The following is a 27,532-nucleotide window of genomic DNA, read 5'->3' as shown; positions in this document are numbered from 1 at the left end:
CTGAGTTGTTGGGTGTGTGTGTACCAGCTATTCCTCCCACACAGTCACCATCACGCAGCAATCAAAGTATGATAACATGACAGTGATTTTGATAAACAGGGTGTCACTGGCTTCTTCCTACTGTGTCATAGGTGTTTTTCATCTGAGAGGGATGGGTCTCAGTTGTGTTCATGTGAAAGAAATGGGCCTTCCTGGAACACTGAACAGTGTGGAAATCTGAAGTGTTTCAGGCTGTCAGATTGAATGTGGGACATCTGGTTTGGCATTTTTTTAAGTTTTTAATGTACAGTTAGTGGCTCACTGGGGACTTTTAGCCACCAAAGGCACCTATGAGAAGTGCTGGCTTTTCCACTCCAGAGCTGTCTTGTCCCTATAATGGGCATTGGTGATGTTCATCCTCCCTCATTTGTCCTTTTTGGGTTGTGCCTTTCCTCCAGCCCTCTTCCTTCAACAGAAAGTTAGAGGATGGAGAATAAAAGTGCTGAGAAAAATTAGTTACAACAGCTCTGGTCTTCAGCAACAGAGGAGATCTCTTAGGTATATTTATGGCTAACTGGAGGATCTATACATGGGGTGCACTTTGACATTGCCATTCTGAGGACGCTTGCCTTTGTTTTGGACTGCTCTTTGGAGCTGTGGAATACTCCGGAAGCCCATCTGTTCTTGCCCTACCACAGAGAACGGCCTTGTTAGTTTCCCATTTATTAGCAGATGTAGTCCCTCTTAGTTTAGGACATTTCTTCTACTCTGAGACCTCAGCAAGTTTTACTGCTGCTCTCTCTTTTTTGGAGGCAATTTAAGACTATGCCCACTTGTTTGTTTTTGCATCCTTCAGTGAATGGGACCTATTTGGTGGCCACTTGAGGAGCTTGGGAGCATGACAGAGGTTCAAGAGTTTAAGGCAGACTTTCTCCTACAGACTTAAAGAGTCACATTACCTGTTTTGCTTATCTTGTGATCAGCTTAAATCAGGAGATTAACTTTTTAATGCATGCAGAGATGAGGTATTTTTCTATCCACTACATATTAGTCTGCTTTATCTTTTTATATAAACAATCCAGAATCTTGAATATAGGTTTTATGTGAAAGATCAGAAGCTCTCAATGAAATTTGTAACTTTATTTCCCCAAGATGGGCAGCCACCTGGAGCCTCATTTCCTGAGTCCTTTGCCAGGAGAAGCAAAGGCTAGGAGAACAGTGGCAGAACAGTCCAGAGTTATTCCTATCAAGCCTGTAACTTGAGTGCTTAGTGAAAGTGCTTACAGTCACCCAGCGTATGAATATGTATGCACCGACAGTCACTCAAAGAGAAAGGAGAATTGCTTGCCAGTAGGTACTTGTTTCCTAGACAGATATTTCTTGTGCCTGTCCACAAATGAGCTGCTTTCCCTCTACCTTTCTAATCCCATAATCACCTAACCCTAGGAATGAAGGGTGGAGAGAAACCAAAGGCGTGAGTGCTCCCAGCATCTGTGTGTACACTGTGGGTGCTCCGCGTGGCAGAGGGCTTCGGCAAGCTGCTTTGGGGTACTGCTGTGGTTTAAAAAGTCCTTAGTGTAAGTGTTCGTGCACAGTAGAGTGAGCATGTGTACAAACATCTTGCCCCAATAAATCTTCAGAAATCTTTCAATCTGTCTTCTGGTTGACATATCAAATTGAGGCTTATCATCTCTGTATCTAGTAGGTCAGCTAGATGATAGAAATCTGAAGAATCAGGTGCAAAATCTAGGCCAGAATACATTTCTGCAGCTTTTATACTAGACAGTATGTTGATGATCATCTGAAGACTGCCTTTTGGATTGTCTTTTAGTCCCATTACAACAGAACTCTACAATCAGATAATTTTTATGCAAAATATTTTACATGGGGAAGGCAGCGTAGCCAAGAAATGCAAAATAGGAAACCACAAAACACTGTCAGTGCCCCCAGAATGTTTTTTAATTAGACAGAAATTCTGATTTTGAAGTTGTATATGACCAATACAAGTTTCTTGCAACACGCCTGAGACGTGAGGGTAACTATTTTCTGCCACTACATCCCCTTTTAATTGAGAACAGCGTTTACTTTACGGTTGCGTTTCTTTATCTTGCGCATAGACTTCTGAACTCACTGCAACGTGTGTTACGCTGTAAATGAAAATGGCACTGTTTTGCAATACCAATACCCAGTATCCTTATAGGATAGTCCTGAGGAGAGCAGGACAGGAACCAGGATGTGGGAGAAAAGATTACTCTTTTTGTATTTCTTAATGAAATGTAATGTGTTGCTGGTGCTGGTTAATAAAGGGAAAATCATCAGTGGTTTGTAGGAATGCCAATCATTGTGCTTTCTAGAAGTACTGGGAAGTAATATTTTTATGCTGCTTGTTCCACTGCACTCACATCACCATCATGCCTGCGTGCCTGCCGGTAGTGCAGCAAGTGGCATAACTAAGTATCTTTCACATGTGGCTTCTTCTTTCATCTTTTGCCAAGGGGAAAGTTGTGTGTGTAATGTTTTGGTGGGGGTTTTGTTTGGTTCTAAGGAATATGTCACAATATGTTTGTGTTACAAAAGGCAAGTGGTTTGAAGGGCAGGGTGATTTTTGAGAGATCCTCTGGGAACTAGAAGGCTGATGGTGCAGATAGGCAGTGCCAGTCAGGGTAATTACTATCACAGGCAGTCTTTCTCAGTGCAGTTAGAGCAAGTACTGTCTCCAGAGTCTGGCACAAGAGCAGATGGTGCTGCTGCTGTAGTAATACTCTACCTGTTCTCTTGTCACTCCTACCCCTGTGGCTTTATTACTTAACCATGCAAAATTACCATGTGTTTGACCCTTGGAGTGCCAAACTGCAAATGTAATTTTTAAATCTGTGTAGAGAGCTACAATTAAAAAATGACTTCAGGTGGCAACCTAAGTCCCAAGTTTTCTTTCAGCTGTGATTAATGATGGGGAGAGCAAGAAAACAGCTGGTGAGCTGTTAGTGTAAAGTCAGCCTGAAGAAGGAAATAAGCCCATTTTTAAGTTTTAGAGGGACTCACAAAGCAGTGACCAACACTTGGTATGGAAAGCAGACCTGAAGGTTCTGGTTGGATTCAGAAGACAGAACACTTCCCCTGGCTTTTTTGCGTTTGTTCTTTGGTCTGCCTGATGGCAGCAAAGCAGGAGGGGTACAAACCCCAAAAGCCATTCTCTGCTAGCTGGCTAATGAGCCTCCAGGCTCTGCCCTCCAGTGCAGGACGGGGTCCCTCCTTTTGTGGGGACAGCTGAGGAAGCAGAGAAAAAAAAATGGTGTCCTGGATGAGAGGAGGAGGGAACGAGGAGACAAGCTAAGTGGTTCTAGTGAGCGTCTGTACATCCCACCTGTAAAATTCTTCAAAATGAGATCTTTAGAAGCTCCTTTACTTTTAGTCTATGTGCAGAATTTTGTGACATCTGTTAGCTAATAGTAATCCTGAGGTCTCTCAGTGCTGATCTGCAGCGCTCTGTGTGTGAGGCCATACCTGTAGTTACTGCTGAGCTAATGAACACAAGAAATAAATTTGCCCTAGTTAGGGTTACAGCACTTGATCCACAATGTTGAAATAGAAAGAATTGCAAAAACCGTTTGCATTGCTCCTTAAAATCTTTCAGATTGAAACAAAAATTTAACTTCTTGTTTCCAAGAGACACTTGAAAGCAGACTGAAGATAAAAGCTTGCCATTCAGTTACAAGAGGTGGTTTCCCTGAATATTTTTAGCATCAGGAAATTCTACTGACATTCTTTTCGGTAATAGGTTCCCCCCTTTTTAAACCAAAATGTATGCATCCTAGCACAATGGGTTAAGTGTATGAGCATCTCTTCGAATGCCACGTGTGAGTTATCAGGAAGTTTTGCTCAGATAAGATAACGTGTATTTATCAACAGTTCCATGTGCAGGTGTGGCGATCCATCTTCTAATATGCGGTTGTGGAAGTAGGTGTTAGGGGCTGTGCGCTTCCTTGATAAAATACTTCAAGATTTGAAATAACTTCAGTCAAAACAAAGGGTTTTGGTGAAGATTTGAATTTGAACAAGACGTACATGGGCCACCTTTCTGTGTTTCGTTAGGTTACTCTGAATCTACGTTAGGTTATTGCAGACCTCTTAAGCACCAGTGCTTGGCCTAGTTCATCAAAGCGCTAAACGTGTGGGTAACATGGAGTATTACCCCTGACTGATGTGAGCTTCTAGTCATGCATTTCTAGACAGTATAAGTGAGGATTTGGCTCACCTGATTTTAGGCATGAACAGTGTGAACCTGTCCTTGTTAGCTGATTCTCTGGAGTGTCTAAGAGAAGAGAGAAATGGAAGGTGGTAAGTGGTAAGGCTTAACCAGTTTAAATGGTAACACAGCCTTATTTTTTTTTTAGATTTTGCTAAGGCTGTTATTACAGCCCTGTTTATTTATTTATTTATTTATTACTGTTAGAAGGGTTTAGATTAACTGGTTCTTTTTGTAATATGCTTTGACAGTGTAAAGGCTGTTTGACTATTAGGCACAGAAATGTTTTTTTGTGATCTCACCTTATTTCCTGTCATCCCATTTCAATGCAACGACTAGTCTGCAATTCTTTTCAGTTTCTTTTTGAGTACAGCTCTTGATGTGGGACTATGATAGTGGCATTCTGAAACTGAAGTTAAATGTAAGAACAAGAACCTATGTTATCCAGAAAGGATAGGTGTAAGTGCTGTATGTATTGCTTCTTTAATACTAAGTTGGACCAAGTTGCTGAGCAAATAAGAAACTTCAAACCTCACCTGGAATTAAAGACATTTTTAATGTAATTTTACGAATAATCACTGCAGGGAAATCCCGTGGGCACAAGCGCTGTGTGTAGTCATAAGTATGTCTACCAGTTAGAACCTGTAGTATTGTCTGGCAAAGTACAGCTTTATTTTCTTTCACCCATCTGAGCTCACTGTCAATCCCAGATGAGTGATTTATCTCCTGAGTGTCCACCTAGGGTTTAAGTACAGTTTTCATTATTTTATTCCTTTATTTGAGACAAAACCATTTGTTTTGTACGTTTATGATCCCACACTTCAGAAACAGGCTCTTAAGAATAGTACAGAAGACAGTATGATAATAGAGCCTTTGCAGCTCAAATGTGAAGAACCAGAAAGAGAGGCAGGAGAAATCCAAAACCAGGTCTTTCCAGTAGGTCCCAGTTGTTCTGAGAAGGACTAAAGCTTTTCCTGCTCTAGGTCTACTGGCTGGTGACTAGTCCGGTGCATAAGGTAGGCAGAGCTGCTCCTTGCACCACTGGGCCATATTCTGGTTCAGCCAGCAGTGGCTCTTGCTCAAGTTACAGCCGATCAGCACTGTGTAGGGTTGTCTGTCACCTTGGCTCTGTGCTCATGTCTGGAGACAGGGTAAATGGAAAGATTCCTGGTGGAGCAGAGAACATCTGCATTTTCTATCAGTTCACTTGGGTTAGCAACTTACGCACATCTTCCAAGACCAAGTGACTGCAGCACTGTATTTTTTGCCACCCCTTGCCTTTGTTAGTTGGTTGACTAGAAATTTTGGCTTCCCGAGGGTTTTTTTAGTGAGAAATACACTTGGAACTCCATCTTTTTTATTTTTAGTGCCTTGCTACAAGAACATTTAAAGTTTTTCTTTCAATGCTAAGAAGTATGTTTTGTTCAATTTAGTAACCATAAAGCTGAAAAAGAACCACTTTTCATCAAGAAGAATGTGGGAGTGGCTATTGAAAATGAGGTTTTAAAAACAGTACGTTGAAGTTCCTATTTACATAGCTTTTGAAAGCACTCAAATCCAATACTGAACTGATCACTAGATTCTGCAGGAAGAGTAGCATGAGCAGTACTGAGTGTCATTGTGAGGAACGTTGTATCGCTGTGTAGGGATTTCAGTGTTCATTCAGTACCCAGCATTCTTTTACTTCTGTGCAATGCTCTTTCTGCAGAGTCTGTTACTCTAAAGATCTGCGTGGAGCTCCAGGTCGCTAATAACTTTTTGATCTACCGCCCAAATAATAAATGAGTAATTTGATTATCCATCTCCTTAGGATTAATTTAAATTCATTTTTTGCTGTCAGATGGTGTATTGTTCAAAAGACCAGTCAGCAAGGAAAATTTATATATTTTGAAATGTAATTACTGGTCATACCTAATAACTGATTTTAATTCAGTCATTTTAAGAAATGAAAAGAGCACTTACTAGCTATCACCATTTCTAATATCCAGTAAAAGTCATTTTATTATAAAGGATAGGGCATCTTTTTGCTTTATTAAAAACTCAGATAAACAATTAAGAACATTTTGTTAGGATACAGATTGGCTAATAGCTTGGGAAAATGTTTTAAAATCTGTTGTGATAGGATTTATACAACAAATAAGAAAACTAATAACAAATTGGTTGAAAGCGCTTTAGTAAATGAGAAAATTAAACCTATTCAGTATACTCTAGATGAAATTATATTTTCAAAGACCGTATTTTGGCATAAACAAGGTCACACTGCAAATAAAGCATGAAAATTCGTCTGAGGCTTGGACTTTCCATCTTGAGAATTATAAAGCAAACCTTTTCATAAACCGTCAAAAAGCAAAGATCTGATAAAATGGCTTCAAAATTTTTCTGTATTAAATCTGCTTAATGATTTTCTTGTTGTTTGGTAGAACTGGACAGTGAGATCGCATCATCTTCAAAGACAGAAGAAGGCTTCTATGTTGACAGTTACAATCCCTTCAAGGATGAAGATGCCCCGGAGTACTTGAACCCATTTGATGAACCAGATCCTGACCCCGAAACATTTGTAACCATAAGAGATTCTCCTCCTCAACCTGCAAAAAGGAAAAACGTCAGACCAGTGGATATGAGCAAATACCTCTATGCAGATACCTCCAAAGCTGAAGAGGAAGAACTAGATGAGTAAGTACGATTCTTCATCTTTCAGCAGCCTTGGAAGTGTTAGTAGGATTCCTGGCTTAATCTTGAGGTGTACTGGGCTCAGTCGTGGTGATCCTTAATCACCTCCTCAGGACATTACTGGTCTTCAGCTTAGCAGTAGGAAATACCATATCCCCAAGTCACACGGTTCTGCTCTACAGGTGAATACGATCAGCTAGGAAAAGCTTCTTTGCCTCTTTGGTAGCAAATTACTTGACAGGAAGCAGATCTGCGTGCCTTTTCGGCCTTTCATGCCCTTCCAATTGTAATGATCCAAACATGAAGGAGCAACAGTTTGTTCCTTCCTGTCTTTTTTGCCATTATTTTTACTTCTTAAAATCAAAATGCTAATTCCATATGCACTTTGTTGTTTCTTTTATCATGACCACATACAAAACTTTAATAAACTTGCGCTGGCTGCCTTGTTTTTAGTATGGAGACATAACAAGGAGTAAGAGCTCTTTGCAAGAGTTGTACAGCTTGGGAGGTTTGAAGGTGTTTACTAATTCCTTGTTTGTGGTTATTAGTCACCAACCACACCACTCATGAGGCAGTTTATGGTGATTACACATGAGCAATTTTACAGACAACAACTGTAATTACACTTTAGTTTTACAGTACTTAAGGAGGTTTATCATGGGATGACATTTGCATTGCTTTAACATTTAATATTAATACAGGTGTCCTATCATCTTCATGTTTCTCTGTTTATAGCCACGTTGCAGGAAATTGAAGAATTTCCATGCATTCTAATAGAAATATATAAAGGACCCTGCAGGGCTTTTTCCTTTTAAAGCTCTGTGGCCATGGATGTGTTGATATTCTGTGGAAAAGAAAAGAAAAGAATTTTTGAAAAAAGGGAGCAGTGGGGACACTGAGAGATGATTTCTCTGCCAGCTCCATCCATCAGGGCGCTGCACAGCAAACAGCACTGACTGCTGTATCTTCAGACCATGGTGTGATCACACTGTTGGCAGTCACAGTAACCATCTCTGATCGTTCACAGATCACCAGAATCTGCAGGGAGAAATAATAATATATTTGTAATTTTACGTCTTTGACACCAATTTTTTTTGTCTTGACCCTCCTTGTAGCTGCCTCATGCCACTTCCCTCCCAGTGCTATCTCACTGAAAAAGATGTGGAGGCAATTTTTTAAATGTGTTGGGTAGAGATGTGGCGAGGAGAACCCTAGGATGGATCTTTATACTGAAACACTGTGGAGGAAAAAAATGTAGTAATATAAAAAAAAAAAGCCAGTGTAGGAACGTGAAGCTTGGGATACTAACTCACAGCTAACTAGCACTATTATGCCTTACTTCATGTTATTAATTCCCAATTTTTTCAATAAAATGTTCCTGCTAAGGATATGCACAGTATTGTGAGCACCAAAAGGAAGATTTTCATAGGCAGTTCAGTTTTTGTGTGCCCCAAATAATAAGGGTTTATGTCCTGATGTATATTCCTTGTTACCTAATGTGAATGCGGACGCTTTTATTATCTAAGTGGCTCATCTTCTTCCAAATCCTATTAAAGTCTAGGCTTCAGTGTCAATTTGTGGCAGAGAGTTCCACAAGAAAACAAGGTATTATATGAAATGTATTTCCTTTTATTGATTGTAAATAAGTTACCTTCCCAGTCCCATCTACAATTCCTTCTGTTGGCTTCTGAAAACAACAGCGAGTAGTATTGAGTTTTATCTGCCGTAAACTGTTGCTGTATTCTGTATCTCTAGCATGTTCACCATTACTTGTCACTTGTCTGAGTTAAGTGGTGCTAACTTTTTCAATCTCTCTTCATGCAGAAGTCTCTTCATGTCTCTAATCATTTTCATCGCACGTCTCTGGACCCTCTTATTTCTTCTGCTATGTATCTATTTTAAGATGGCTGTTGACTTGGCCTGAGCAGTGTATTCAAGACAAGCCTGAACAACTGGGTCATATCATGGCATTAGAAAACTTGGCATGCTATTTTCAACCTCTCCTAACTATCTTATCTTCCAATTTCTGTTGTTTTGTTTTGGGTTGGTTTTTTTTAATCATTTTTGACTACCACTGGTCCATTGCTTTCCCAGGAATGCTTTTGAATGTGATAGATGAAAGGTATGAGAAATAGAAGTCTCCTTAAGGGCATTTACTGTCACTCAGGAAATATGATGTATTTTTTTCACTGGATCTTAAAAGTTTCATTGAGGTTCACTTAATGCACCAGTTGGCTTTCTCTTGTTGTATGGGAAATGTGATGATGTGTCCTGGCAACATGAACACATCACTGAGGATCAGGACCCTTGTCCCACTGTGCTTTAGTAGATTGCTAGTTCTGATTCTGGACTCAAGACTTACACATAGTGCCCCAAGATCTGAACTCTGATTCCAGTTTTGTAACAAAGTCTCACAATCTTGGACAAGGTACTTATCCTCGCTGTGCCTCTGTGGAGGATTTACCTTGTGTAATTGGCTTAATGGCAATATATTGCACTAATGGTTGTGAAGATAACATAAGATTTCACAACTCACATCAGCGAAGCATAGTCACAAGCATCGACATATTGAAGCATTGCATGGTACAGATGGACTTAGATGTTCCACTGCATATATGTTCAGCTGTGGAGCTACTCTCCCAGAACATACTTCCTAGCTTGAGATAAAGAACGCATTTTCTTTTTCTTTTTTTTTTTTTTTGTCTGGGAACTTAAATGTTAGTGTAAAAATCTGCTTTTGCTTTTTGAATTGTTTACATTAAAAATCAAAATGCTTGGTGGCTAACTGTTAATAAAGAACAGCAGGCCTTGCTGAAATGAATTATTTGGAAATAGCACGGATGACCACTAGTTAAAGTGCAATGCCTTCAACCTTAGCATTTTTGATTTGTAAGATAGCCCAGTCTCTTACCTGTAGCACACTGACAGCTTTGATTTTCTTCCTCGGTAAAATGGCAATTTTATTTTTTTTTGTTAAACAATGATGCTGGTCAAAGACATTTTTAAAGTGATCAGAATAAAGCTTGCTTTTTCAGATACTGTTTGGCTCTGTAGCTTCTTACCTTGTTGATAGTTGCATGGCTGAGGACACTGCTGTCTAATTGGTAAGGCTGTTTAGTTGCCATCTCTTGAAGCTGACTGTTCCATAGAAGCCACAAGCCACCCCACTGCTGCTGACTGCTTAGTGCCAGGTAGCTCATCAGGTTGGTTTATTTAATTTTGTCATGAACAGTCTAACATCTCTTCAGGTAAATCCCTCTGTGTGGATCAGTTTAGTAATATAACTGAAGCAAAAAGAAAGTGAGCTAACTTAGGGAAAGAGTACGTAGGTATTTTTCAGCTAAGGCTTTTTTCAGCCAGGCTGTTCTCATGCTTAGTTTCTCATCAGCTCCATGTGGAGGCTGTTGAACCAAACCCTGCTGCATGTATCAGATACCAGGAACTTCAACATGTATAGACTTTTTATGGCAAGAACTGGGGAATTTTGTCTGTGTGAAACTTGATGAGGAACAGTTTTGAAAAATTATTTTTAAGTGGAAAGAGAAAGTGGAAAATTGTGTGTTCAGACCATGCCATGACCAAAATGTGAGGGGTTTAGCCTAGTTTTAAAGTGGGATATTTTCTATGGGAAAATACAGCCCATTCTTCTGATGGATGCAGTAGGGTCCAGTTCTTCAGGATTACATGTGCAGCACAGAGTGTCCTGCAGCATGAAAATTTAAAACGTAGTAGTTCTTCCCAACTTTTTATACTCTTTGTTTGTTTTTTTTTTTCCCACCAAAATCATTACAATCATTACAGATATACCTTTCTAATTCCAAGTAAGGCACCACCAAACATGTTGCATCTGTTGTCTGTTCAGAAGTCTGCCTTGTAGAACTAAGGAAGACCTCGTGCTCTCCTGCAGCATGCATTGTTCTTCAGCCTTTATCTCTTTTATCTTCATTTTCACCTCCCTTTGAACTTCCCGGTGTCTGAAGACAGCTGAGCCAGGCTGTCAGCTAAATTAGAGCTACTGACAGCTAGGTGCATTCCCTGCTCCAGCCTGAATACCCTCCTTTTTCTGCTGCCTCCCATGGAAAACACCCGTCCGTTCTCATTTAACTTGTTATTTTGATCTTGCCCTTAGTTTTTATTGCACCGATGGCTTTGCTCTTGATGGGCAGCAAAGAGGGAACACCTGAAAGTTGTCTTCAGTCAGCAGATGAGTTATTTTAGTGTTAGTCGTTCTTTCACTTCACTATCTGGGTTTAGATCTGTAACAAGTGGCGGCAGATTCTCCGAAAGGTCTGGAGGTTTTGTGCCTGGTCTTCTCTTATGTGCTTCAATAGACTTTGCCTTTCAAAGTAGACTTATTTTCTGCAGTGTGGATTATTAACTGCTTTCTTCTTCTCAGTCAAAAGGGGACAAGGGCAAACTGCATTAAGATAAATTTTAAAGTCAGCCCAAGAGACTGTAAGACATATTTTCATACTAAAAATGCACAAAACTGAGAGAAATCTAGTGTTATGTGGAAGGAAACTGGAGGACTAGTGGGCTTTGCATTTGTGCCCACATTTTTTAGTTGTTTAAAACAGCATGGACTAGCTCATTTCTCTTATCCCGAGAGGAAATGGGAAAATGAATCTAGCTAGGTAACTTTTATCAAATGCTGTATGCATTATTGTTTCAATGTAGAGTAGATTTTGAAGGACTGAGGTTATTTGTTGTGATGAGTTACACTTTATATAACTGTATGCAGATAGACCTTTGGGGATTGCAGTGACTTCATTACATTAACATTGTTTGATATGCGTGATAAATATATTTTACAGGGGAAGTATGGAATAGAAAGGAATAAATTAACTTGCCAGTTTCGTAATTAATTGTCTGGTTCTGGATTGCAAAACATGAAAAGCGAAGATCATGAGTAAGTTAGGTTAGTGTGAAGAAAGTTCCCATGAGTATCCTTAGTAGGGTAAGAATTGCTGTCTCCATTCAAGTCTATAGGAGAAGCTATTATTCAATGTATTGCTGGTTGATAGTTGATACATTAAACTAATAGATCACATTTGGAAGTGCTGTGGAAGTATTTATTTAGGATGGAACAAATCGGGGGTAGGAATGTGGACTTAAATCTGTTCTGATAAAGAATTCTTAGTTCTGTTCACTGGCATATTCAACAGCATCCTCTCTCAAATTTCTTGGTATTGAGCTCATTTATAAATGAGATCAGTTTATTAAATAGCCAAGTTTATTTGAATTCAGCATTGTTATTAATAAAATTTATGTAATTTGGAAGTTAAAGCAGTTCTGAGCTAATCCAGTTTTTCTCACTTGTCAGTCATATCAGAAAGTAACATGTAAAAGCTAAACATTTTCTTGCACAAGATAATAAAAGCATTTTAGTCGCCAGCTTCTCTAAACTAGTCTTATTTTCATTTTGAATTCCAATAAGATAGTAAAGAAATATGTTTCTCTTCTTTAATTAGATCAAATCCGTTTTATGAACCAAAATCAAGCCCTGCTTTAATTAAAGTTGGTCCACTGCAAGAACCAGAAAAGAAGATGAAAAGAAAGGCTCCTGAACCACCAAACCTCTTGCCAAAGACAGAGACAAACGTGAGTGAGAACGTATCAGCTGTTCCTGCATCGAGAGAGCTTTCTTCTTCTCCAAAGGTAGGTTTTTCATACCGAATTTTTGTCTTTATTATTAACGGTGCCTTTATGTGGATCGTAGACATCCTATTTATTTCTGCAGGCCATCATAAAAGCTTTGCTTGGACTAAATAAGGTGTTGGCTCATCTCTATTCAGTTGCTGGCTCATAGGGAGAGAGCAGCAGTAGGAGCTTGTATTTTTTCTTTAAGGATTTAATGACAACTGTAACAGCAACTGCAGTTTCAATGAAAAGAGTCTTCTAGTAACAAATGCTACCGGATAGCTGGATATACCGTTGAGAGGGAAGAAAATCATGTTGAACAATACTTTGTCTTGATCTATTGTTGTGTTACTAAGCCTTGCTGCTGCTGAAGAGTTCGTCTCCACATTTCTATCATAGATCTGGGTTTTAAGAGCTTAGTACTGGACACTGTGTATTTGCATTAGGATTTGTAAATGTTCATTTCTATCGTATATTGAAGTAATTTAAAAAAAAATGCCACAGTCTACTTTAGATCAGATTAACAGTTTATTAGGAATATCCAAACTAAGTGTACGTATATACACTGATACTTTACTGTTTCTCAACCAAAATTCTGAGTTAACTTCTGTTGAAGTGGGCAGTGTGCAGTGTAGGTATTCTAGGATCACAAAAGCTAACGCTGTCAATGTGAATTTTAACTCCAGCTTTTCAGCAATTGCTTGTTCTTTTTTAAGCGAAAGAAGCATTTAGTGGAGCGTACCGAGGGGATGTTTTTAAAAACAAATTTTGTGGGTGCCGACAACTTGTTATTAAGGGTAGGAAGGTGAGAACGGAGGGCTTCCCTTCCAGCACAGCTCTCCCAATTTATGCATATTGTCATTTGTTTTTCCTTGTATTGGAGCCGCCATACTTTAAGAATGGAATGAAACTACTTGTGATACCTATCACTTCATTGCTTAATTAGTCAGCTAGATTGCTGACATGTCCTTATCCCCCCAGGCTCTGATCTTGCTGTCACTATAGCATTCACTTAGGGTAGAGAGTATGAGACCAGAAATCTAATCTGTGTCTGCTCACGGCAAAACAAAACAGCACAGTAGGGCCACAAGCGTAACTTTCAATATGTAAAACCACTGCCAGGGCAATATTGCATCCAAGTATTGCAGTACTATCACGTGCTGCAATGGGATTCGATCCTGTTTGCATGAGGTTTTGTAAGAAAAAAAAATCCATTTTATTTGATTTTTGGTAGAGTGTGGTCTTCAGTTCACAGCTAAGCAGCCAAAGTAAAGCATTCTGGTACTACCAGGCAGAGAAGAGAATTCTGTGGGGAAGATTTTATCAGCTCATTTGATAGAGGTTGTACCCCCATTGCTCAGTGTTTGAAAGTGTTGGGTTTTTTTGTTTGGGTTTTTTGTTTTGTTTGTTTGGTTGGTTTTTTTAGAGGTCTGCTTCCAAAGAAATACCTCTGTGTATATTGTGATAGAATAATGTCTTACTACTGCGTTCAATTGTCATGGTTGTTTTAGATTGTCTGAAAGCTGAAATTGATTAAGAAAAAATGCAGGATTGAACCTGCTGAAAAGACTGGATTGTTACGAGCACAGCCAAGTAGCTTCTGCAACTATGTAGAGTGTTACTGCTTGCAGCTCATCTCTTTGCCGCTGAAGCAGCAGCTGAGAACAGCAAAGGTCCAAGTGCTGAAACTGAAATATTCATTACAGCCATGGGGGAAGATGAAACTTTATGTTGACCTTCTACACTTCAGGAAAGCTTTAATTTTTTTTAAAGGATTTTGGAAGATGTGAGACCATTAGGAAAGGCTCCAGAGCAGACACAGTATCTGGGTTTATTACATTACAGCTAGATTGGAAAGTTTCACTCACTGGGTATGCAGTGAGTATTGCATGATTGCTTATAAATCAGAAAGCTTTTACTAAATCTTTTTTCCTGTGCTTGAATTGTTTTGATCTGAGATGATCTAATAATTGTAGATCAAAAGCACTTTACTTGGAATGTTGCTTGAAATTTGAAAAGTACTGCCACTGAAAAAGAAAATTAAATAATTTCCACATACCAGAACAAAATAGTACCCAGGTAGGACCTGGAGTGTTGGCACAAATAACTTGGTTATTACCCAATAACAGTGGCAGTGTTTAGCAACTGTGAAAAAAAACTCCCATCAAAGGGCATGGGAACTATACAACCATGAACTTGGCACAAAACTTTATGCAGGGGGAGTAGTCCCATAGGGGTAAGTGTAGGTAAAGGGGGAGGTTAAGTAACCGGACTTAGTCAGTGATTTGTCCAAGTTACCTGTGCACAGAAAGCCTCTGTATTACAGTAACCAGATCCCAAGTGTTCCAACATGTTCGGTTCCTTGTCTTGGTTGTCTTCATGGGAAATGATTGTGGAGCAGAAATGCTAGTCTACTGAATACAGAAACACAGCATTAAGGTTAGAACTTTGGAGATTAAAGAAAAAGACTCCTAAAATGCTTCTGTACATCTTTGGTAGAGTATTTGTAGTTCATTTTTATCACATTTGATGAACACAAAAAATATAAATGCTGGTGCTAACGTCCATTATTAAGTGGAAATTACTCTTAGTAAAAGCAAGATTATTTGACACATGATAGATTCCTACTCAAGATACTTGTTCCAAATACTTGAAATTATGTTTCCCTATTAAAAAAAGCAATTAGTTTTGGAAAACAGTAGTGAAGTTCCTAGGAATTTAAATACCTAGAATTTAAATACTCCTTGGATTCAAAAGTAGGGCAAGAAGGGGTGAAATTTTCCTAAGTATACACCCAGAAATCAAATCCCTAGGGTTTGGCTGAACACCAAATTGCTTCGCTCAGTATTCAGCTGCAGTAAGCCTTCTAGCATTGGCATCTGGGATGTAGGAAGTCTTCCACAGAAGTGCAGTTGTGTTTGCTGTTGAAACATCATTGCCTGAATCCAACACTTTACCATTACCCAAGCAGTGGTGGAAGGTGTTTCTTGCCTGAGGGATATCTAACTTCCCACACATGATTTTTTTGGTGCATAATTTTTAATATTTAACAGCAGTGTCTGTGGTAATGAAAGAGAAAAGTAAAGTGATTAATTTTTAGCAGTCATCAGTCAGATGAATGGACTTGTCTCATTTGAGAACAGACTCCAGCTAAAGCATCTCTGAATTGCAAAAGACTTTCTTCTAAGGGAATTATATGATTTTTTTTAACAGTTGAACACTATTTCTAGATTTTCCTGGAATCACATCCATGGTTAATTACCCCTACTACTCCTGACACGATGGAAATCAAATTTCTTTGAGTTCCTTTGTTCAGAGATTTATGTTGTACAAAATAATTCCGTGTAAGTTTCATATAAAAATAGACAGAAGATGCCAAGAAAACGTGTTCTGATCTGGTGGTATCAAAGCATCATGCTAGGTATCCCCACAATAAAGAGGATGCTGCATGGTGGAGTTATGGGTTGGTTAGCTTTCAAGAACTCAACAATCAGTAATGATAGAATCTGAGACTAACATGCAGGCGTTAATTTTAATAGCCATGAAAATGGTAGAACTAGAGTTTGAAGCAAAGACTTTATCTCACTGGCAGGCTGGCATAAAGTCTTACTGCCCAGATAGTCATAGGTAATTGCTGGTCAGAAGGGAAGTCATGAAAGCAAATATAGTCAGCATTTAACTTTTATTTTTCCCCTGAAATGGTTGTTCTCAAGCTTACATGTTCTCATGTACATTGAGTACATGTACATTACAGTGTACATGTGCATGAAGCTGTGGATGCTATCTGGTAATTCCTGCAACATTGACCTGAGTTCTGTTCTCTCTGAATCTAAGGTATAAAATAACAGTGCTAATGACAGTAGTAACCATAACAGTGTCTCCCACTTCTCCAGGGCTTGCCTAAGAGAGAAAAGAGCACAGATGAGACTGCTTCTGCTTGCCCTAACTTGAGAATTTTGATCTGTGTTAGATTGGCAAAGGTCATGAGCACTGGTGATTTAAGAGTATTGCCAGTATCCCTGCACCATATTAATTTGGTGCAGGGGACACCTCCACTTCTTCAGCTGCTTTAGGCTCAATCTACTGTCTCTCATGTCTGCAGCCATTTCAAGCTTACTTCTCTCTGCACATTATTCACCTTTTTCCAAATACTTACCTTGCACTGCTTCCCTAAGCAATCACGTAAGTGGAGCAGCAAGCTCTTTCTAAGCTTCTCTAGCATATAGGCTTTGAGAAGGCCCTTCTGACTGCCTGGTGATCCCATGTGGGTGAGGAGGGGGTGTTCTATGCCAGCCAGCTCTTTGCCAACTGTGCTAGCTCAGCATTTGCCATATGTGGACTAGAGGAAAGTCTTCTTTTTAAATATTATTGCTTGTACTTCTAGTGAAATATCTTAAATCTTTCCTGTCTTCCTTCCACATCTCTTTATACCAATCTGAGTCATCAGGAAGCTTAAAAATAGGAACTCTGAAAGTCTAGAATTATTCCACAGTGAACCATCTCAAACGGCTTGCTGGCCGTGTTAAGGTAACTCTGACAAACAAACTGTGAAGCTGTAATTAAGCAGAAATCTCCATCTCACAGCTTCATGTGGGGCTATCCAGAATATCTCAGTAAATGAAGACTGGAGTTCAAGAGTTTTATGATAAGCATTTATCTGATGAGAAACGGCTATGCGAACAGACATGGGATGGGTTTCAGTCCACAGGATTCTTTTGAAGCTGTGTTTAAATGGTTTAGCTGGCTTTTGAGTTACACTTAGCACTTGGTGAAAGTATATAGTAACAGGATGGAGTTATAAATAGGCTTGTCTGTCATATTAATATATAAGTCATTTTCATCTTTATGAAAGTCACAGTTTGGCTGATAGTCATGAAGGCATAGGCATTGACTTGGTGGCTTGTAGACAAGAGCTTGTAATGGCCTTTTACACTGGCAGAAAAGAAAAATATACATTCACATAATAGTCCAAAGCCAGTAATAACATTTCTGGTTGTCACCATCATTGTTTAAGTTCTGTTTCTCTATTTTAAACCAAAATGAATTTTTGTTTGCTCTCTCATGCCAGGCAAGCTAGCTGGTTTAAGCTGTAGTGAAACACATTTGTAGAAAACGTGGTATGCTGTAATCACAAATCAAGATCCTTTTTCTGCATCACATGTAATAACCCATCTCCATCCAGTGTCCTTTGTAATCCATTTTGTATCTGGGATGCTTCTGTTCAGAAAGTTTTCTGCCTGATAGGCAGCTTATCCTTCAAACTAGCAAGGAGAGAAGCACATAGGAATTACATCCTGGGAAAGAAAAGGAGTTCTCATGTACTTTTGAAGGGAACAAGAAGAAACATGTAGTAAAAGGCAGGAAATTGCTTACACAGAAATGGAGCATAGTCTTTAGATGAGTTTAGTGGAAGGGGAGCAAAATAACATTCAGTGTAGTACTAGGTGCGACTCTCTGAGATCTCAGAAATGCTGTTGTTTCTGGATCTTCACTTTTCGTTTTTGTATTTACCTCAGCATTATCAACCTTATGTGACTGAACAGTAGGAAGAGCTCATCTTGAACACAGATGTAGTGATGCTGCCAAGCAGAGAAATTACATTAAATTGCAAACGGTAGATTAAGGAGATTACTCGTTTTCTTTCTCTATCAAAAGTGTTTCATTTATCCATTCACATCAGCACTCCCTGACTTCCTGGAGTGTCTTTTTGAATGAGTTAGCTCCTTTCCAGCTTCACTTTAGCTGCAAAGGAATTGTGAAGCTCATTTGCATGAGATCTTTGTCACTTCCTGTGCAGATAGTTCATCAAGCCCAAGGAAGACTCAGGAGGCAGTGGGCAGAATTTTGAGATTTCTACTGTTACAAACTTGTGCAAAAAAGAAAATCCATTTTGCATACAGCTCTAAGACAGTTTATCTTTTAATGGGAAAAAAGACAATCCACACATGTAACGTGAACAGAGAGATAGTGAGATAATGTCAAAGCACAGAAAATTCATTAAACTAGAAGCTTTTCAAGTATTAATAAAAGAGGCTCCCTTTTTTACACCTTACTTAAACAATCTCTTATTACTGTTTGCATACGTTTTAAGTGGTGTTTGTCAGCTTGACCAGTTACGTGCTTTTCCTGTGTTCACTGTTAGCTTGTATTTTGGTGTAAAGCAGCCTTGTTAGAAGGCATGCTAGAAAAGGGAGTGAACTGTTCAATTCACTTCCAGTACAAGTGTAGTATTTTTCCATTTTGCTGAAGGTACAGGCTAATGAATATCTTGTCCTGAACTGATGAAGTTAGACTTGGCCAACTAAGTGACAGGCATTTATATTTGGTGCTATATTAATTTGTAGTTGGAAATTGCTTGTTTTGTCCATGTAGTTTTACTACAGTGGTTTTAAGTGTTAATTGTGTATGAGATTTCATTTCTCTGCGACCTTGTTCGATTCTCTCCTTCTTGCAAGTGGCTGTATGAATCTATTAGCAGAAGGTGGTGTGTGTTTTCTTCATGTTATTCCTGTGGCTGTTGCCAACAGGAATCTATTTGTATACATCGAAAGTATAGGTGAAACAATTGCTTCCTTGTTCAGCCGCTGCTTTCAGTCCTTCCCATTAAAATGTTTAGTGCCCATTTTCTAGCAATAAAGCAGTTGTACTGCTGTCAAAGACTTAGGTGCCACTGGATAGCATCATAACCACTGGGAGAGACACTTCCTTCAGAATTTCAAGTTTAAAAAGCAGATCAACCAGTAATTTACCCACATGTTGCTGTGGTGGGGAATCTGCACGGGGTTGGAGGCGGAGGTGAGCTCCTTCCAACATTGTCCCCTCACTTCTTGCCTTATCCTGCTTCTAAGCCAGAGTGATGTCTAGCTGGAGACGTCAGGTCTCCCTGCAGCACTCCTTCAGGCAGCACCATAGATGCTGGATGCAGGGAGCTAGGCTGAGTTGTGCTCTGGTTGAGGCAGTGGCCAGTGAACAGAACAGCTTTCCCTGACAATTAAGGCAGCTAAATCCTGTCCAGGAGCAGTAGGTATTATCTTTCCCTCTGTCAGGAGTACCCTGGTGCGAAGCTAATCTCTTGAACCCAAATTTGGACTGTGGTGTTAATTTTAAGATCCCAGCTTGATACAACTATGATAAATTAAGAGAACTACTGCCTTGATGGAAGTGCAGTGCAGCTGAAGAAGTACATGTGAAGTGTGAGAAAACAAGCAGCACTCCATGAGGCCAGCTGCTGGGTGGCTGAGGACTCAAAAGCAATAGCTTCTGATAGTTTAGAGCTGTCTGTGGTGGACCTCACTTTTTCTTTAGTTAAATGGATTGTTACCTCACGAGGATGTCTAGTAAATTAAATGTTTAATCTTCTAGATTAAAATACCATAAAGATGGACACTGTAGAAGAGCCCTTTGATGAGATTGATGATGCCATTGTCAGTTCAAGGTCCAGGGAGTGTGCAGCAGATGACACATGAGGACAAACAACTAATAATATGGAAAAAAAATAGGAATAGGTAGTGCCACTCAGGGAGGTGGTTCATTGTGCCCTCTTCATGAGGGACAAGTCTAGGGGAGAAGTGCTCTTAAAGATGGTGTCAAAATGCAAATATACAAAGGGTGCTAATTAACGCCGAGTACATAACCATAATTTTGTAATATCCCAACTTCTGATCCCTTGAGTTGTCAACTTGAAGTGCTGCTGCTTCAGTATTTCAGAGTTTTGTCTTTGTCTTTAGTAGTAGTGGGCATGCAGAAACCAGGTCTCCAGGGCTGTCCTAGAAAAATCTTTTTAATTGCAGATTAATATACATAATTCAGAGGATGGTAAACACTTGGCTCCTTCTGCAGTTTTAATAATTGCTCTTTAAGGTATTTCTGCCTTATTGGTACAGCGTAGCTCCTATTGAAGTGGATTGGTAATGCCTGCAGTAATTCTGGATTGGACAAGTTGGCAATTCCAGTAAATGTCTGTGCAAATGATGCTTAGTAATTTAACTAATGGTAGGATATTCAGAGCCTCACTTGTCATAGTTCTAGATTTAACTCTCACTATGAAATCACAGTGCTCAGAGTTGTCATCTTCATAATATTATTATTTCATCTTTTGTGGAAAGGCGTGGTCTTTTAGATATGCAGTGGCAGTATTTCTATATGCTTTATTTCATCTTGGAAATGTAAGGCTGCATACCATTCAGCGGGAAGAAAATCCATCTCTGGCGTTTGGAGGCAACGGGAAAAGCCAGCAAGCACAGAGCATGCTGCGTGATGAAGTGAAGGGGAGTGGTGTTGCTGTGTGTCATTAAAACACCAGCACCAGTGTGTGTGGGTCTAACAAAAATACCGCTTTCATATTTTATTCAAAAAAAAATGACACTAAGGCTAGCATTTCCTCAGTGTTTCCTATGTAAATATGGGATTGCCTTTTAAGTATGGGCTGAGTTATATAAACATTTGAACTTCTTGAACGAGTGTCACTTGCCCAACAGTCTGCCTTGCCAGCAGATGCAAGGTTGATCAAATGAGAGAGAGATCCTTATCCAGGAGCTGCTCCAGGGCTGCTGAAGTCGGAGGAGCCCTTTGCTTTCACCCACTTTGGTCTGGGAATGCCCAGGCTGCCTGTTCTGAGCTGTACCTCTTCACGTTCGGAGCTGAATGAAATACTTTTGTCCTTGAAGAGAGAGAGAGATTAAGAGTCTCATTTAAGCACTTTTTATGAGAATACAGAGGTGCCTGAAACCAGTCATTTAAGTATCCAGGCCCAGCACTGCCAGTTCATTGAGGGAGTGGGTTGTCCCCTCTGCTCTGCGCTTTGTGGCCTCACCTCCAGCACTGGGCGCAGTTCAGGTGCCACACTACAAAAAGGACATAAAGCTGTTAGAGAGCATCCAAAAGTAAGCTACAAAGATGGAGAAGGGTCTGAGGAGCAGCTTAGGCCCCTGCGTTTGCTCAGCCTAGAGCAGAGGAGCTGAGGGGAGGCCTCATGGCGGCTACAGCTCCTCACAGGGAGCGGAGGGCAGCGCTGAGCTCTGCTCTCTGTGACAGCAACAGGGCCCGAGGGAACGGCATGGAGCTGTGCCAAGGAGGGTTGGGGGGTTAGGGAATGGCTCTGCCCCAGAGCACGGCAGGCTGCCAAGGGTAGTGGGCACGGCCCCAGTGCCGGAGCTCAGGGAGTGTTGGGGCACTGCTCTCAGCCATAGGGTTTGGCTTTAGGTGGTGCTGTGTGGAGCCCGGGGTTAGGGTCGGCGATCCTTGTGTATCCCTTCCAACTCAGGATATTCTGTGATTCTGTGATAAGAAAGTTGGGAGCTGCAGGGAGCATTCAAGTTTCTCAGACTCTTATGCTCCTAAACATCAGTGCTTTCATGGCACTGTTGAATCTTGCAGGGCATAAGCTGGTTTAGGTGCAAGCACCATTGCCCAGGATGAAGCATTTGAAAAACAGCTCTAAGTAAAACCTGGGCTAGCTTCTGGGATATATAATCTGAAAATCCTTATCCGCGATGAAGGTCTTTTATTATACTTTAAACTATTTACCTTTTCTCCTACGGCGGGAGGGAGCTGCAGGGCTGGCTCCTGGCGTAGGTACCAGAGGATAACCACCTTGCTGCCATTCATCGTAACCTTTTCAAAGGATGGGGAAGGCTTTGATTCGCATGCTTGGCTTCACAGACTATTACTCGTGTTTTGTTGAAGCTTTGCTTTCTAAAAGGTAAAAAGAAAGAAGGAATGCTTCTCCTCAAGTAAGACAGTTTTTAAATTACCATCAAAACCAAAATCTTCAAAATCGTAACAAAAAACTGATGAAGCTTACCCTTTCTCTGTAGAGTTTTTACACCTTAACCTTGGACTTCTTAACAAGCAGAGTATAGAACAACTTTTACATGGAAAACTTGGTTCTTTCCTGTGTTGCCTTGCAGGTTAATGAGCTAACTACAGCTGGACTGAGCTGATGTTGCTGTAGCATTTAACTATCAGCTATTACATCAGAATTTATTGTGGAGTTGTTTCAGATCGTTAAAATCTCCAGTAGGCTCTAAACCGTATCAGGCCCTCAGCAAAGCATTCTGTTAAGGAACTGTGCTAACAATAGCCTGTTTTCTCTGGTTGCCTGAAGGGTGGGTTTGGTTCATCTTGGCTGGCAAGCACCTCAACTTGGAAATAAGCGTGCATGAATAAATATTCCTTTGCTTCTGTCATGATGAGTTATGGACATATTATAAAAATAATTATCTCCACTTCATAAATCAGTCTGATAGTTAGCTTTGGTTTAGTTACTAATCCACTGCTCCTGCTAATCTTTCATTTGGTCAGATACTTATGCATAAGAATAAATCACAGTTATCTGCCGTATAGTTTTTTTGTTGGTAGGGAAGAAAAGTGAGTCTGAAAGCAAAATTAACAGCTTCTGTGAACAAATCTACAGCACATTGGTGGCCCTGAAGTAAAGCGTTAGTGTTAGCTGTTCAACCCTGCTTTGTATAAGTCAGAAATGTTACCTCATTTATTTAAAATAGTGACTGTAGTTAGTTCTTGACTGCCTGGTTAATTAAATAGGATTGATTTGTGACGCTGGGTATACTGAAAAGTGAAAACCAGCAGAAACAGAGAAGCCTTAACATACCAGAAGCTAAGCCCTAGGGAGTGTGACACAGTCCAATATGACACATACATGTTGTACACAGACTCACAAGCAAATGCGAGGTATGTGCAAATCTTTTTAAGTAGAGAGAATCAAGCCAGTTAGAATAAAACCGTTGCATTACTGAGGTGCTAGAAGGAATACGTTACCAATTCATATTGCAACACAGCCAGGAGGACTGGGAGCCTGCATAATAAACCAAGCACTTCTGAGATAGTGCCGGCACACTAGCTGCATGTTCTACAACAGCATTTTTTAGCCATGTTCAACAGTGTGCTTGCTATCGCTCCTCCATTTGTTGAATTCAGGATGACCTTTGCATGAATAAAGTCAAATAGGATTAAGGCAGGAATTTTCAACAATGGGAAAGAGCAACAGATGTAGCCGACTTTGAACGTGGGAGGATTGTTGATGCACGGTTGCCTAAAGGGAGTGTCTGTGGTGACAAAAAAAAAAGGGGGAGAAAAAAAAAAAACAATTCCTAAAAAAAAAAATTAACTGAATAAAAGAAAAGAAAATAAATACAAAACAATCCGAAGGAACTGAGTGATGGGGCTTTTACTGAAGTGAAGCTTTAAAATATTTTTGTACTCCTTCAGAAGAACTGTGTATTCTCTGTGACTATTGCTGTATGAGCTATCGAAGGGTTTTGTGCATAACATATTTTTGATCCATGTTTTTTCAGGGTTATTTTAGTGTATGTAGATGGAATATGCAGAGAAGGAGATGTTGTTTCTCTGGAGAAATAGTCATTTGAATACAAAATCCAAATCCTGATAAATTTTTTATTTGACTTATCCTATGCAGAAGCATATAGATCAATCTCAAAATGCACACAGTGCAGGCACTCTATATAGAGGCTGTTAGAAAAGGAAAAAAAGGTTGTAACGTAATTAAAAGAAGAAGTCTTTCTGATATGTCTTGAACAGTTCTGTATTTTATGTGCCTATTAGGTAAACTGAGTTTGTTTCTGTCTCAAAAAATAGGGCACGTGTTTTTTCTTGGTAGATGTAGTGAAATGTTTTTGTACTTTTAGAAAAGGATTTGGTTAACTTTTTAAAAATACAACTGATTATATGGAACTCACTTTGTTTCATTGTTGATAAAAGCTATTTAGCAGTTTAGTAGATAGTGTTAATCCCTAAATGATGCTTCATAGCCTGTAGTAATGAATAATGCTCAGATTTTAAATATAGTTCATATATAACTCAGACAAATCAGCTTTGAAAAGCATGCATGGGAAAAGCTTTTAGAATGTGAATGAAATCATGTGCTCTAGCTCAGCAAAGAGGCCTTAAAGGAGCTCACTAGAAACTAAAGTAATTAAGGAAATCCTGTTGTAAATGTTACCAAAAATACTGGTTGCCTTAATATATTAGAAAAACAACTGTGATGTTTAAGAGCTTGCTGAAAACACCCACTGATTAGATACCTGCGTTACTGCCTCCAGAAAAATCATTTGGATTCAGAGGATGTAGAATGGTAAAGCACCTTCTAACACAGCTTATTCTCCCCCGCTCATACTCCTTTAAAGCAGAACTGTGGGCTACCCACTAGCTGATAGCATGCCACTGTGAACTCAGTAATTGTAATAGACATCTCGTCCCCAATAAAGGAGTCTTCCAGCAGATTTTAAAAAAATGAGAGTGAAAAATTTGTAATCTCATATTGAATGTCTTAAAGATCGTGGCTCCAAGTGTCAGAGGCTTCATCAGTAGTTTTCGTTGCCTCAGTGAAGATGCTGTGATGTTTAATTTTAGGACTAGGAACTACTTCATATGCATGTCTAACATCTTCAGCACAAAGCGCACGTACATTTGCTGTTTGAATCAAGTGGATTTGTGCCCAGTGTGGCTGTAGAAAGTGTCTTCTCTTTTCCTGTGCGCTCATCATAGGGACAAACATTGTCCTCTGCATGCAGCTCACAAATGCGTACATCACTGCTGACCCTGACTGTGCATGCACAGTTGCATGAAAGGCTCTCACCTTCATAAGAGCAGAAGGGTGGAAATAAATTCTGAACAAACAGGCTGGCAGTGACCGTTGGAGACCTGGAATCTTGTACATGCTCGTAAGACTTAATGCAGAGTCCACTGTAGGCACCAAGAAACTTAGACCTTTAGTTGGTCCTGAACCAAGTTCCTGGGCAGTGAAATCTTCTCACCTGAGTTCCCATGTGTATGAACTGGGGTAGGGTAGATAGTCTGTTCCATCTTTAAAGGGTGGTTGATGCACAAGTCAGGGTACAGTCTCTTTATCTTTGGTGGGCCGAGCAAAGTTTCTATTCTCCCTCGCTTCATCACCAGCACCTCAGAGGCAAGTATGTCCTGTGCTCTTCTTCACATCTTCTTGTGATCTTTTACAAGGATAATCTTTCCTGGTTGACTTCAGTGCGAATAGATCTTTGAAACCCAACTCAGCCAGTCATGCTTTGAAAGTATCCTAAAATATTACACTATCTGAAATATTTAGAAATAAGAGTAGCCTAATATTTCTGCATTATGCAGATTTTTTTCAGTTACCTGTGTTATACTTTATGTTTCCAAAGTTTAATGAAAACCATTCTTAATTACGAAACAGAATGTGTTTTTCATGTTTCAAATGATCTTAATCATTTTTGCACATAAGGACACACACCCCAAGTATTGTGTATGTATGTTTTCTTAGTTTTTCACATTCAGTTAGTGTCAGTATATTGTTACTGTAAGAAATATGGCTATTTGTTACAAACAAGGGTATTTGTTACATATACGTTTGCTATCTGTGTGCAAACTTTCTGTACAGGTAGAAATTTGATATAGATGCGTTAGCAAATCACAATTGAAGAGTTTTATCCTAGAATCTGCTTCCTTACTGCACCATGTTAAATAACTGCACGACCTCTTGTCACAAAGCTGCTGAAGTGCTCCCAAGAGCTCCCCAAAAAACGTTGTTTTTGTCACTTGAAAATAACGCTGACCAACTGATGCATTTCTAAAGTGCCCCTATGGCACTCTGTGCTGTGGTAGATGCAGTCTCTCATGATTTTCATTCACAGCAAGGACTCAGTAACGTAAGGTGACTTTCTCCTTTGGTGTGAGACAACGGAGTGTAGACCAAAACCCAGTCAATAAGCTTGAGTATAAAACTGTAGCAAACTGAATGTTGTGTCAGTGCTCAGATTCTTATACCTGTCACCACATCCCTTCTAATGCAGTTAAAATACTAATACTACCATTATTATTACCATATAATTACCATATAATTACCATATCATATTACCATTATTATTTTAAAAAAAGAAAAAAATAAGGAAAATAAATGCTTTTGAGGATTTTCCAAAGGAAGAAGTTTTCTCTTCAGATGCATTTGACTGTTTTTATTTTTTATTTTTTTCCTAGGAACAATGCTAGGCTTTAAGAAAAAGAAGACTTTAACAAAAAAAATTTGTTTTTTGCTCATTAAAAGTAGATTTTATTTTAGCAAGTTTTCTTTTCATGTAATTTAAATGTAGAACCAGAATGTGACATAGGTATGAGTAGCAGAGAATAACTACAAAATAATTCCAAGGAGAGCTTTGAAGTTTCTGGACTTTTCTTCCATTTTTTGGTCTCGTTGGACACGTTGTTGAGCTATGTATGAACACTTGTCGTTGACTACAAACAGAACTTTTTACAAGTGCTTGAAGAGTCTGAAGACCCATACAACAAAGGGGATGGGTAGTATGTTCAGGACATGAAATGATTTGCATCACTGCACCTTAATCCTTTTAGAAAGGATCTTTCCTAATTTTATTTTTGTCTTTGGAGGAACCAAGTGCTGTGACTAGTCCCCAGACAAATGAAATGTTTTGCTCCAAATTTGAGATGCTGTGTATTTCTTGGCATGCGATTTACTCTTCATCACCACTTCTCTCACTTTCACTGTGTCTGGGACAGTAGCTTTACCAGTATTTTGTGCCCAGTACAATGGAAAAGTATGAACAAATAAAGACCATACGGTGCACACCTTCGGACACCTGTGTTGGGAATGGATGTTAGCTGTTTCACTTCGTCGAGTTCCTGCACTTTGTCCCTCTGTCCTTTGGAGGCACTATGGGCTCTGTGCTGAGGGCATTTGGGTGCTGAGGGTCCTGCTGAAAAATGCTTTGAAATGGTTGGTAAAATAGGTTAGCTTCTGGCTTTTCTTATTGTGTTGAAACAGGGAAAGTATTTTCGTATTTGCTGAGTCAGAGTGGGGTAAGAGGAAGATCAAATCCTCTGTGATCTCATTTTCTGTTTTGTCCTCTTCAAGAGAGAAAGTTCCCTCCGAAATGAACTGTTCAGCGAGATGAGCTCTGACTCTAAAAGCAACCCACATTTAATTGGGTTAGGCCCCAGCAGCATGTC

The 27,532-nt window shown here is 39.6% G+C and overlaps 1 protein-coding gene across 9 annotated transcripts in view; it reads left to right on the top strand.

Moving 5' to 3' along the window:
* EHBP1 (EH domain binding protein 1) overlaps positions 1-27,532 on the top strand; it is a 196,851-nt gene that overhangs the window by 85,599 nt on the left and 83,720 nt on the right. For all 9 annotated transcript variants that reach the window (XM_021392958.1, XM_021392953.1, XM_021392959.1 and 6 more), the window contains 2 exons: positions 6,646-6,898; positions 12,367-12,553. In XM_021392958.1, the coding sequence (XP_021248633.1) occupies positions 6,646-6,898; positions 12,367-12,553 (440 nt within the window). The remainder of the gene's footprint in view (positions 1-6,645; positions 6,899-12,366; positions 12,554-27,532) is intronic.

The sequence above is a fragment of the Numida meleagris genome, chromosome 3 (assembly GCF_002078875.1).
Source record: "Numida meleagris isolate 19003 breed g44 Domestic line chromosome 3, NumMel1.0, whole genome shotgun sequence".
NCBI lineage: Eukaryota > Metazoa > Chordata > Aves > Galliformes > Numididae > Numida > Numida meleagris.
The sequence above is the reverse complement of the archived record's forward strand: the minus strand, read 5'-3'. Positions and strand labels throughout refer to the sequence as shown.